General features: G+C 37.6%; 2 protein-coding genes across 2 annotated transcripts in view; both read right to left on the bottom strand.

Moving 5' to 3' along the window:
- tmem216 (transmembrane protein 216) overlaps positions 1–2490 on the bottom strand; it is a 7159-nt gene extending 4669 nt beyond the window's left edge. The window contains 3 exon segments of the mRNA XM_016455391.1: positions 272–365; positions 457–470; positions 2424–2490. Coding sequence (XP_016310877.1) covers positions 272–365; positions 457–470; positions 2424–2436 — 121 coding nt within the window. The 5' untranslated portion in view covers positions 2437–2490.
- Positions 2491–2530: 40 nt separating this feature from the next.
- matr3l1.1 (matrin 3-like 1.1) lies at positions 2531–13556 on the bottom strand. Its single transcript, XM_016455393.1, has 21 exons — positions 11251–13556; positions 10436–10497; positions 9967–10005; positions 9833–9882; positions 9636–9748; positions 9436–9546; positions 9197–9322; positions 8014–8130; positions 7782–7906; positions 6697–7603; positions 6378–6432; positions 6202–6236; positions 5949–6080; positions 5352–5491; positions 5064–5268; positions 4770–4901; positions 4548–4678; positions 3575–3707; positions 3313–3451; positions 3011–3132; positions 2531–2886 (listed from the first exon to the last, which is right to left on the bottom strand). Exons 1-21 carry the CDS (start codon positions 12691–12693, stop codon positions 2863–2865), a joined length of 4341 nt encoding a protein of 1446 aa, XP_016310879.1. The 5' UTR covers positions 12694–13556; the 3' UTR covers positions 2531–2862.
- Positions 13557–13863: the final 307 nt, after the last annotated feature.

Below are 13863 nucleotides of genomic sequence, written 5' to 3'. Positions count from 1 at the left end.
AATATAATAACCATATTAGAATAATATATTACCTTATTTATTACTTATATTAGCGCTTCATCATTAACATATCATACAAATATATATATATATATATATATATATATATATATATATAATAGACTATATTACATATTGTAATATTATATAATGTTGTGCGCTATCTGTCATTCCCACTGAAGGCTCATCAGTAGATCCTGCTTTTTGGAATACGCCCCAGGAATTGAGTATGACACCCTGCTCTAGATGCTTTATTGAGCCCATACATCACCTTTGTAGATAAACATAAGAATCTCAGCGATGAAGAACGCTGCAAAATACCAGCCATTCAAATGAAACAGGATCTGCAGTGGTGTGGAGGACAACTGAGATACTTTGTTAAGATGCCACATAAACAAAGCAAACAAAGATAGATGTGTAATTTAGAAAACTGTAAAGGACAGCTTGAAAGGATACGACAGGTTGTCTTCCTGCAAAAGTGAAATTAAATTAGTTAGGTCATCCTTTATTGAGAAATTTGTGAGAGCAGGTCAACTTACTTATGACCAAAAAACAAACAAACACTGAATTAATGAACATAATGTTTGACTAAAAGTAGAGGAGAGACTGGGAATTGTAACCCCTTTTGTCTCTGGCTGTTTTGGTCCCGAAACTCTCAAAAATTGCCTACCCACATCTGATCACTATAAATATCAGCCATTTTAAGATCTAATGTTATCATAAAGTTAAAAATGATGCTGAATTTTTGAAATTATGTCATCTGCAAACATGAAACATGAAATTCATATTCTCATAAAATCCATCTATTTAAATATAACACTGATTTTTAAATAAGAAAATAAATCGTAACCGCCACTGAATGAATGAATGAGTAAAGGGGGGTAACGTTAATTGCGATTTTTTTTATTTCAGAATTCTGGCTTTTTTTTTTTGGCCAGTTTACATCTGCCAATTCTGACTTTTTTTCCTCAGAAATGTTACATAAACTGAGAATTGTAAGATACAAACGCAACTGCGAGTTATAAAGTCCAATTCTGAAGGGGAAAGACTATTTTCTCAGAATTGCGAGTTTGTGTCTCATAATTCTGAGGGGGAAAAAAGCCAGAATTGTGAGATAAAAGATCGCAATTACCTTTTTCATTCAGCGGCGGAAAGGGCTTATATACAGTAACGTTAGATTCACTACCGACAACCAGTGTTGGGGGTAATGCATTACAAGTAACGCGAGTTACGTAATCAGACTACTTTTTCAACTAACTAGTAACGTAACGCATTACTTTTTAATTTACAAGAGAATATCGGAGTTACTTTTTCAAATAAGTAACGCAAGTTACTTTTTTTTTTTCCAATTTATTGATTGACAGCTCTCCTGTCCCCATGTTGAGAGAAATCAGATGTTACTGTAGTTCTAAAATTAATATGAATATGCATGAATTCATCTCACTTACAAAAAAGAAAAAACAGATTCAATATTCCTCAAAATGAATAAAAATAATGCAACTCCGAATATGACGCAAACCTGCAATAATTAAATGTTAAACAACTCAAATATTCGTTATGTATTTAATCCCATTCTATTAACCAATGTCTTTGCTTCTGACCTTCGATGATCCAGTTCAACCGTACTAATAAGCAAAAATTATTCTAGACAAACATTTGTGTGTCTTTATTTATTGCTGAAGTGTGTTGAAATTTCTTCTTCTGCATTCTACTGTACGGACGTAAATTGACTTTTCCTTCAGCCTGAGGCTTATTCATTTCACTTTTGGTGTGAAAGGCTTTTATATTTGCCAAAAATATAACTTTTTTATGTTAAAAACAAACAAGTAAGCCCTGTCTAGATTTAAAAAGTAACGCAAAAGTAACGTAACGCATTACTTGTCATAAAAAGTAACTAAGTAACGTAATTAGTTACTTTTTTATGGAGTAACGCAATATTGTAATGCATTACTTTTAAAAGTAACTTTCCCCAACACTGCCGACAACATAACGCTTTTGGAGTTCTTCTCAGAAAGCAAAGTTTTGATGAATCTTCTGAAGTGACTATCAGACAGTAGCAACAATCTTAAACGCCTCAAGAACAAAGTGGGTATGTATGTACACGAATGACAACACGAGTATCCATGTTTTATGCAACAAGCGGCAAAAACGAGTAAATCAGTTTTGTTCATGAGCAAATCACAGGCAACTCATTAGTTAATAATAACAAAACGACAGCAGTCATGAATGGCTAACATTAGCTTGACGATACTTACCCTCCATTCGAATCAAACAGGCATTAATTGATCGCTTTTTGTTTACCAAATCATTTTATTTGGCTTCATAAATAGCCATTCGTTCTATTCACAATAAAATATAGTCAAATGTGTGCCGACATCGAGCTAAAATCAACTTATTTACAACTAACCCATCATTCTGCTTACCGTGCGCGGCCATGTTGAATTGTCATGGAAACGGCATACTGTGGGCGGAGACAACCATCAGCCGTCCAATCAAAACCCGCGTCAAAAAAACAAGCGCGCTTATTTGATAACTTTACATGTCTTTATTTGAACGGGAACGATTTTAAGGCATTCTATTTTACTTATAAACTCAATCCAGTACACTGCAAGAAAGTACATGCTTTTTGAAGAAAACATGAGTTTTTGTTAATCACCAGCTAAAACCATTAATGAAATAAAAGCACATCAGAACAAACAAGCTATAATTAATAAAAAAAAAGATCAAATAAAATGACAATTTCTGCATTAGTACTGAATCACTTAATGACTTAACACATATTATGATGTGAATTAGCTACAGTATGTTATCATTATGAGCGTCTATGAATGATTTCTGGATTGGCTTGATTCATGTCATGGTTTATGTTGAACGCTCCTTGTGCTCCTAAGAGAAAAAATAATGAGAACACGTGTCAGTCTTGTATCAATTCTACCACACTAAAGATAAAATATCAAATCTGATAGATATGCAAAATAATCATGCAAATAAGAAGTCTGTGAAGGTTTGCCTTCAGCTTTTGATGATGCATTGGGGTCCTGCAGTGGTCGTCCTTGGCCTCTTCCTCACTGGCATAGATGGCATTACACAGGCTGCAGAAGTAACCCACCACAGGCCGAACAAACTCTGTGCCTGTTGGTAAAGTACCAAAGATCAGTTCTGCAGAAGCAGAGCTGTACTGTCCAATATAGCCTTGCTACTTGTATTAAACAGTAGCTACTTAATTCCCTGAGGATTTGCATGAGCGTTAGAACCTCTCACAGCTCAGGTTTAAGCATCATGTTTTCAGAGGGCTGTGAAACACGCTCTTACCCACTGGATCCATCACAGGTGTTTGCGTCTCTGACACATCGTCTGAATTTTCCTCCTTCGTTACGCTTCCATCATCAGCTGCAGAAACCTGCTTCTCATCTCCCTTCGAGTTGTCATCTCGATTATCATTCGAAGACTCCTAAAAACCAGTGTTATTCATCATCAAACACATAGTATCGGTAGATATGCTGCACAGCAGTATCTGAAAGCTTACCAAACAGGGATTTGACCAAAGACAGGAAAATAAGTGAGAATGATCTACCTCGACATTCGCTGATGTCTGGATAGACGGCTGCTGCTCAGAAATACTGTTTTGTGTCTTGGATTCATCATTTTCCTCCTCTAACTCGAAAGATGGGTGTATAGAACCATCACTAGGTCCATGTAGAAAGTACCTAGCAAACAATACAAAATGTGTAGGGATGCAGTGAGTGACTTTCATAATTGATTATTCATAAACTGGTCAAATAGTGTTTACATTTGAAAAATGTGCAAATTGAAAACTATAAAATATGATGAAGTTCATGCTAAACATACCATGTGCAAAAATGTTACAAAAAAAGTGCACAACATATAATATGCTTCACAACAAAGTGTTTGTCCAGTTTTCAATATGAGGAACAGCAACGTGACTCTAAGAGACGGCTATATCCTATTATATGTTATAGTCCCATTGCAGTTACTGTTCTCATAAAAATAGCATTACCTGTGTTAGATGTAGGATTCAATTAAACATGGTGCATTTAAAACCTAAATTTAGCATCTCAAAAACATTTAATCAGAATAACGAGTTTTCTGTTGCACTCCAGCTAGTTTATATAGAGTTCGTGCTCATTAACATCTAATGGGGACTTATAATGATGAGCCTTGTAGCAAAACACCTCTCAAGCACACTAAAGAGCACACTCCTCTGTCCAAACACCTGACAAAGGCAATCCAAATCAAAGCCTATAATCTTGTTTGAATATAAAATGCTTTGTGCTTTGGACAGTTTTGGGTTCTGCACTTTTTGTCAAAATTTTTCACTATTGTAAACTGACATCACTTGACTAATTGTTAATAATGCCGACTATAATCAATTTTGCAGGTCTTGAGGCCCAGACTCTGTGTTTGACATCAAGAAACAATGACTGCTTGCTACACACTATAAAGATGACAAATAAGTAACTAGCACTGCTATTTTGAATTTGCATTTTAGTACATCAAAATGAAGTGCATAAATTACTATCCAATACCTTTTATTTAAATGAGCATGTTTGGTAGACACTGAAATCTTGGGATGCATTCCAGCAACTGTAATTTTATTCATGTTGGCCGCAGCTACAACCTTTTCAGCATCAGAGGCATTTTTCATTTCAATCAGTCCCTGGTGGGTGGGAAGAACAACATTTTAAGATTTCATTGATGGAAGCACTGAATCTATTTGAAATATATATATGGCAGATATAGCTACTAACCGTTCGATGAAGGCGAAACATCCAATGGCGTACTACTTTACCATACGGTTCTGCGATGCTCAGAAATTCTGCATCAGTGTACTCATCAGGCATTGGAAGGTTTCTGATCCGGAGAACTCTGCCATACCCGTCCTGAAGTATTGGAAAGCAACAGGACACTGTGTTAGCTGAGCTGTGTATAATCAATGATACGCCAATGTTTACATGTGTTTTGTGGCCTCCGTAAAAAGACATATACTGCTAAAAAGACGTTATATTTGAGATTCATTTTGTGAAATTGTTTCTTGATTTGACCTCCTCATCACTAGACGTCTGCATGATTGTGTCCATGTTGGTTTCCTTTGCTTCCTGAGCCTCAGCATCTTCTTCAGAGATCTCGGTCTCAGCCATCACTACTGTACTCTCCTCACTGGAAGCCAGTGTGCTTGATGGCTCCTTATTGTTCTCTTCAGTATCTTCCTTAACTTTCTCTTTCTCAGAGTCAGCGTCAACATTTTGCCTAAAACAGAATCAAATATCATCTGATGTGTTCTTCAGAACACGAGAAAACTACAGAAAAGTAGTTATTGAAATGTAAGTTACCCCTCGTTCAAGTGGCTGTATTTCTTTGACACGGTTATCCTCAAGTTTCTGCCGCCTAGTTTAATGTGTTGCCTTTTACACTCGGCTTCGAGTTTTGCAGCATCGGCAGCATTCACCATCTCAATTAATGCCTTCTCCACCTGCAACGAAAACATAATTAACATAATTCTACATATATATATAACAGAGACAAATCCTGCACATCACGTATCATGAGCACTTCAAAGTAGAGCTGTAAGGAATTCTCATGAAAACTGTAATGATTAGGTCAGACTATATCAATGATAGGTTAACTATTTCCGAAAGCCCTAACGAATAGATTCAAAACTCACGTAGTTCTAAACATTTTTCTTCTAACAGAATATTTTAGTAAATACATGCATTCAAATATAACTGTGTATGTGACATTTCAGAGCAAATACATACATTGAGCTGTCTCTGACAAATATCATCAAAAGTAAAAAAAATACTAGCATTAAAAATCGCCTAGCATTAAAAAATAGATTGCAAATTAACAGTTTGACATTTTGCTTATTTTTGCATACACCATTTCCTTCTATTTAATGTTAAAATGATGCTTTAATTTGATCATTTTACCTTTCGATTGCTGCGAACCAGACAGCAGTTTGCCACATCTCCGTATTTTTTCCCAATTTTCAGTAAATCTGCTTCACTGTATTTTTTAGCCACTGGAAACCCTGCCACCTCCAGAACTTTGCCAAACTTTTCCTGAAAAAAGGGGAACGTTATAAAGAACTCAAAATGCCTTGGCATAATTAATAGAAGACACCATAATTTGTGTTCCATATAAACACAATCACAAACCCTTTAAAGGGAAAAACAGACTAACCTCAGTGCTTGAAGTCGAGATCTCCATTTCATCACCTAAAACAGAATGGACATACTTCTTCAATTACCTTTGAAACGTAATAACTAAAGCAAACTACAAAAACAGTTTTAGGAAAACATACAGCAACTTTATTGCTTTTACTGTTGAATTATTCAATAACCATGTAAAATAAATACCTTTTTCTGTCAACACTCCCTCCTTGTCTAGATTCTCAGAGAAATCTGCTGCCTCCTACACAGACGAAACAGGACAGATGTAGGCTACATATATAGAATGCAACATTATTAACTGTGTATCATTCACTACCAACTGAAATACTTAAATTGTGTACATTCTATTCAAAACTTGAATAGACTTGAACATGTGTTGTCAGAAAGAGCACCAAAGCTGCTAGGCCATGACCAGTAATTCTACATTTTTTGATATCCTTTTTTTTTTAGATGTCGAGTCCCCAATTTCAAAATGTGGGTAACTGTTACACTCATTTGCGTTTACCTCCGTCTCCACTGTATTGTCTTTTTGCTCCCCTTGTTGCTGGTTTTGTTCTCCTTGTTGAAGCTCTTTTTTCTCTCCTTGTTGAAGTTCTTTTTGCTCTTCTTGTTTAAGCTCTTTTTGCTCTTCTTGTTTAAGCTCTTTTTGCTGAAGCTCTTTCTTCTCTCCTTGTTGAAGCTCTTTTTGCTCTTCTTGAAGCTCTTTTTTCTTTTCTTGAAGCTCTTTTAGCTTTTCTTGAAGCTCTTTTTTCTCTCCGTGTTGAAGCTTGTTTTGCTCTCCTTGTTGAAGCTCTTGGGCTTCCTTACAATCGCTCGAACTTTCCGAAGTAGTAGCAGTTGGTACACACTCTGACGTCTCTGGCTGTAAGCTCGATGTGTCCATGTCTGAAGGTTTAGTCTGATCATCTGACTCTTTCACAGTTTGGACATCTTCAGATGCATCCTGTTCATCGGAGGTTTCATGCGCCTCATCATCCATCTCTTCATCTACTGTGAGCTCATCTTCTGAATTCAGTGCCTCACCATCATCTGCTATAACTGCCACTCCTTCAAGATCACTATCATCAGTCATGATGTCAGACTGATTGTTGTCGTCTTCAACAGTCTCCTTCACACTTTCTTCTGTTTTTGTTTTTTGCTTCTGGTCTTTCGAAGGAGAGCTTTTTTTAGAACGGGATTTGGATGAGCTGTCCCGTCTAGAGCTCTCTTTGGTTTTCTCCCGTGAGCGTCGACTTTCTTCTCGTTTCTTAGAGTCGTGACTCCTGCGAGACCTGGACCTCTCTTCAGAAGCTCTTCGTTTGGGGCTGGGAGAGTCTCTGTGGGATCTCCTCCTGGGGCTGCAACTCCTCCTCCTCCTCCTGCTGCTGCTGCTATAAGGAACTGGTGATTTTTCTTTGTCAGCATCCGTCATTCTAGACCATGAAGAGAAATATCAAGCATGTTATTTTAGAAGTAGAATGGAAAAACGCACACCAAATTAAAAAGTGTAACATCTCTAGTGTTACCCAACAAAACAGAATAAAATCCATGTCCAAATGCAAAAAAATGGTGTCTTTACAAGCCAACATAAGATCAGCAAAACAGGCTTACTCAAGCGTCTGGTACTCAGTTGAGGAACAAACGTTAATGGTTTTTCCTTTTATTTTAAGTGAATTGGTTGAATAGTGCTCCACCAATTTGTCGGCCTCCTCTGCACTGCTCATCTCCACATAACCCTGTAAAAAGGCACAACGTCTTTATACAACAGATGACTGCAGAGAAAAAACATGCCATAAAATAAGTAAATAAATAGAAATATCTGCACAACAATAAGCTTAGCTACCCGGCTTGGGAGAAACAGAGAATGTTTTACTGATCCGAAACGCTTAGCAATGGCCGTCAACTCGGACCGTATGCCATCACCAGAAGGTAACGGTGAAAAGCTCACTACACGAGAAGTCTGTAAAACATGAAGGAAATCATTCAATCACCATTGGTGGCATACTAAAACAAATCAAATGGATGCAAGTCACTTCTGAAGGTGTCATTGGTAAAATCTTCTGAATGGCACTAGGAAAATATCTGTGATCCCTCCCTAACATAACTGAATTAGGTGCCCGGCTGAAAAGCAGATAGCTGAGTGAATGTAGCTGAAGTGGATCATTCAAGTTAATCATCATATTCAGCTTCATAAGCCGGTATCATTTTGTCATGTGTGTCATTTTGCTTATCAAGCCTTTGACAACACAGATGAAGCACTGCTGCATTCTTGCTCCATCTCTGACTGCAAAGTCTCAACCATATTTTTAGGATTGGGTTTTGTAAAGTAGGGGAGAGTCTAATTCAGGGACTAGTCTGGCAGAAGTTTCAAAATGTTTAACATCGCTAACAAGCAGGGGTTTTGAAACTGGTTCATTGAAAATTTTTAGAGAAAAACTGTTTACCGTTTCCTAAAACTAGGAAAACAAATCATGAGCTTAACCATATATTTTATAATAATTTCTATTAGTATTACTACAGTGACAATATAATGACTAATCAATGTAGGAAACAACATGTTGTCTTTGTAATATCACTTAATATTTTCTCATACTGAATAAATGGGTTCACACAGGAAAATATGTAGTTGTACTTCTATTTTAGGAAGAAGGTCCTATTTAGTCGTCCTCTGCATCAAAAAGTCCTGGCTTAACACAAAATATAACATTTAACATATTTACTCACCTGTAGGAAATTGAATGCTGCAGACAGAGTAAATATGATCAGTTCTCCTCTGATCCTCAAAGGGTTTTGGTAGAAATATTTTACTATATCCTCTGCCTGGCCTGCTGTTCCCATATTCACAAAAGCCTAAAACATATTACAAGAAAAAAGTATTACAGCCCATTTAAAAATCAGATTCATATATTTGTTAAAGGAGTTATATATATATATATATTTAAAATAAAATGCAAAGTCCTGGCTTACAGCACCTTCAATCTTTCATTTGATGAGCATTTAACAAAACTGTGCTGATCATTACTCACCTGTAGGAAACTGACTGCTGCAGACAGAGTAAATTTGATCAGTTCTCCTTTGATCCTCAAAGGGTTTTGGTAGAAATATTTTACTATATCCTCTGCCTGGCCTGCTGTTCCCATATTCACAAAAGCCTAAAACATATTACAAGAAAAAAGTATTACAGCCCATTTAAAAATCAGATTCATATATTTGTTAAAGGAGTTATATATATATATATATATATATTAAAAATAAAATGCCATACCATTCTAGGTAACATGATAATTTTGACAATCGCCCCAAACTGGCCAAGCAATTTTTTCAGGTAAGCTTCATCCACATCATCCACTTCAAACTTGACACACACCACTTTGCACTGTAATCAAATTTAGTTAAATAAACAAATATAACAATGTCTGAACTTTAAACCAGCAGTGAAACAGAACATCACAAATAAAAATCCACCTTCGTTGTTGCTTCAGTGTTATTGCGGTTTTGGCTGCTTGATGATTGACTTTTACTGCTCAACGCTGCACTTTTGCTGCCTGACGATCCATTTCTACTGCTTGAGGTTCCACCTGAAAAAAGCACAACATCTATAATATCTAAAATATCTAGAAGATAGATAGCTTGAATCACTACGAAGAGAATAAAGACGTTACCTCGTTCCTGTGTTGTTCTGGACGTGTGTCGATCAGGATGGGGCTCATTTCTGTTAAAGTGTGTACATAACATGTAAACTAACAAATTTTTGGAAATGTGCTGGTTTACAAATATAATGAGGGAATGATTCTACCTTCGAGCAGATTGGATTGTCTGATCCCACGCTGGATATCTAATGAAGAAGGATATGTGTGTAAAACATTTATTGACATTTGAGCATTTTGGCAGTTGCTTTTAACACATTCAAGGCCTGCATTATATCAGTATGTGAGCAGAACTGAACCCGTGCAATTGTTAGTATTATGCTACTGATAACTCGGTGTACCACATAAAACATCAAGGTGGAAAATACATAATACTATTACTTTATTAAAATGTGTCGTAAAAAATTGCACATGCTTTGTCTGTACATGGAGTTATGTTTCATGTTAAATCTGTATGACTACTGGCAATAAATCTGTATAAAATGTAGCTAAATCTCTTAAATCATCCTCACTATCACCAAATATGTTTCTTAAACCGCTTGAAATAATTATTTAGCAGCAACATGACTGCACAGGAGTTTTAGAACAAAATTAAAGAATAAAGTTGAAGATACTCACTTTTCCACAAGACTAAGTTGACTATGAGCATGTTGGGCTCCTTTTATATGCAAAGACCAGTCCTAAAACACAAGTTATATCTCTAAATATTCATTCATGAGGCACTAAATTGTATAATATGACAAAGTACATTTATAGTCCATATGATTAAGACAGACTTCCATCAAATTTAAACGAAAAGAATTTGCACAAATCATGTATACTGTTATGCTAATTAATTTTTCACACCCTCTAACTGCATATGCTATCAAAATTAACAGATCCTAAATGTTGGTTGTTTGCTATCTTAATGAAAAAAAATCTAACAAAAACGACCATCATATCAAGAACAAAATGACAAGTGAATTATCAAGTCATTATGCAGTACCAATCTTCCTTTCCATTATAGCCCTTAAATCTCATTCCCACTAGAGCATATTCATACTTTTTGCATCAAGATGAATTACACCCAAGTATGACTTCATGCCTCAGTGACTCCATTGGTTCCTGCATGTCTTGTGACCGAACATGATGCAGCACATTTGCATATGTGGGAGCAGGAACGAGATTTGAGGACTACGGCAGGGGGATAATGACTTCATACAGTGCATGAGTCCACTGGACTGCTTTAAATGTTACTTTCTATCTTTATTAGGTTCAGTACAACATGACAGAATTTCCACTCTGGGGTAAACTATACCTTTAACGCATTACTAATAAACATGCTACTTGGACTTACCTCATATGCCACAGTACGCTCATGTGTATTTTGCCTGCAACTGTCTGGTAAATAGCTGGTAATGTAGAATCTGTGAGAGCAAAAATAAGCTACTTACCTTGTTAGAGAGGACAGTGATATCGCAGAGCACGCATGCGTAGGGAAATACTGGTGGAGTTTTCCCGTGGAAATCTGACGCCTCCTTCCTGGTAGGCACTCTAGGAGCTGACTCTGTCCTCCGTTGGTGTGAAGACTGACCAACGTCTCTGCTGGCCAGGTGCGAGGGTGGTGCAAGGTCTCTGATGGACAGGAGCGAGGGCAGACCGACGTCTCTGCCGGACAGGAGAGAAGGTGGGCCGACATCTCTGCCGGACAGAAGCGAGGGTGGAGCGACGCCTCTGTTGGACAGGAGCGAGGGTGGACCAACATCTCTGCTCGACAGATGTGAGGACTGGCCAATGTCTCTACCGGACAGATGTGAGGACTGACCAATGTCTCTACCGGACAGATGTGAGGACTGACCAATACCGGACAGATGTGAGGACTGACCAATACCAGACAAATGTGAGGACTGACCAATACCGGACAGATGTGAGGATTGACCAATGTCTCTACCGGACAAATGTGAGGATTGACCAATGTCTCTACCGGACAGATGTGAGGATTGACCAATGTCTCTACCGGACAGATGTGAGGACTGACCAATGTCTCTATTGGACAGATAAGAGGTCTGACTGACATCTCTGCTAGAGCGATGGGAGGACTGACTGACGTCTTTACTGGACAGATAAGAGGACTGACTAACATCTCTGCTAGAGCGATGGGAGGATTGACTTGCATCTCTACTGGTCAGAGGAGAGGACTGACTGACGTCTCTGCTGGACAAATGTGAGGATTGACTAACATCTCTGCTGTGGCTAGAGTAAGACTGCGGGACAACGGACGTTTTCTGCCTTGATGGTTCTGTGGCATAAGACGCTTTATCAAAATAAGACTGTTTGTCTTTCAGATGGTTGTACTCAACCACATAGTTTGAGTCAGAACTGGTGTGCGTGCATGTTGGAGAGCTTGTTTGTTGGGCATTTTCCCAGCGGTCGTCCCAGGTTGGAAGCTGCTCTCGAGGAATGGAATATGACTGACGGACAGGCAAATCCAATGGATACTCAACCAGCTGAGTGTGGCTCCTGTCGTCCCAGGAGCGAGATGACGAACCGGGTTGGAGTGCACTGGACCTAGATGAAGAAGTGTTGGATGCTTTCTTATTTTTGATCTGCGCAAGAAGGTCAGGAAGGGTATCGGCTGCGATGAGATGCTCAGGAAGCTTGGCCAGAGTTTGAAGGTCTTCAGCATCCAGTCCACAGCTATGCAGAAAAGACAAAGCCTTAGCAGACGAGAGGACAGGTTCTGATGAGGATGGAGACGTCCGCTCTGGAGATCCGCTCCTAATTCGCGACCTGTAAGCGGTAGACTCCCGGTGATAAATTCGTTGCGAGTCTTTGTACTTGTCATTGCTTGCGCTGTAATCATCGGGTGGGTTTCGGTATGGTTGATTGTAAGACATGTCTCAAAGTTGTCAAAAGTGGTCAAATATGTGTAGGACCTCAAAAAAATCAGCTCTTGCCGGGGCAGCTGCTGCTCACCTGTTAAAAAGTTGGTAAGGAGAATTTGTTCTCCTTGTATTAATACTACAATATTGAAGAGATCAGCTTCAGGTGGAAGATTTGCTGGTGAATCCGGTTGAGGGGTGTCACCTGTATCAGTCTTACCTTGAGATGAAAAATTAAATCATTCACACTTTGTGGATGTCTCTGGATTTGTTTTATAAAACTTCAACTGTATCAGACCAGTAATATCACAACTAGTAAGTTAATTAAAGTAACTGGTAGAGGTCTAATGTCCATTAAATTTGTTAGAGGATATGTATAAAGGAAAGCAACTTTAACTGGAAACCTTCATCTTTACGTTTTGAATCACTTTCGCTTTTATTTCAACATGCATTTATAATACACGTAAATTATTATATAAGATAAAAAAAAAAGATAGCATGTCACTGCTTGAAATTTCATATGTAAACTACCTCAATGTATGTGGAGTTTGCTTTTCAACTTAAAAGTGAAGAATAATTTGACAGTTTTTCCTGAAAGGTTTATCTCGTGTTTTGGCCTGATGCTAAGCGCCATATTTCCGTTGGTCTTTGGCCCTGATGCTAACCGCCATATTCCCGCTAATACAATAACATCATATGGGGCGTTATCAAATTATATTACGAAGGAAATAATCAGTTTGTATTGACTTATGAAAAAAACTTACCTTACAAGCTGGAATAAAGCAACTGATCGCTAAAGCTATGCAAGATAGCGGTTACGGTGAAAGACGTTCTTCTCGTCTCGGTGTCTAAACCGGAAATGTGATTTCAAAATAAAAGTCGCCCCGGATGTATTGTTTGAATATGTGTGAATATTAAAAATGACTTATTACATTTTATTCAGAAATAAAATAATAACATATACACTATAGCATTAATTGGTTAGAACAGAACTTAAAAATAAGCTCTGATAACACCAATGTTAATGAAATGTTTGTCACGACTATTAATCAGTATTGTTACAGTAGAAATAACTTTACCAACTAAAGTATCATAGAGAAAAACTATGGTTAAAATGTCAAATTATGTAAACACAGCTGTCTTCTCTCTCTGGCAAAATCCCAAAAGCCTTGTAAATACTGGAGG

Source organism: Sinocyclocheilus anshuiensis, unplaced genomic scaffold (genome assembly GCF_001515605.1).
Source record: "Sinocyclocheilus anshuiensis isolate Anshui unplaced genomic scaffold, SAMN03320099.WGS_v1.1 scaffold235, whole genome shotgun sequence".
NCBI classification, from domain to species: Eukaryota; Metazoa; Chordata; class Actinopteri; order Cypriniformes; family Cyprinidae; genus Sinocyclocheilus; species Sinocyclocheilus anshuiensis.
This window is presented reverse-complemented; position numbering and strand designations above follow the sequence as displayed.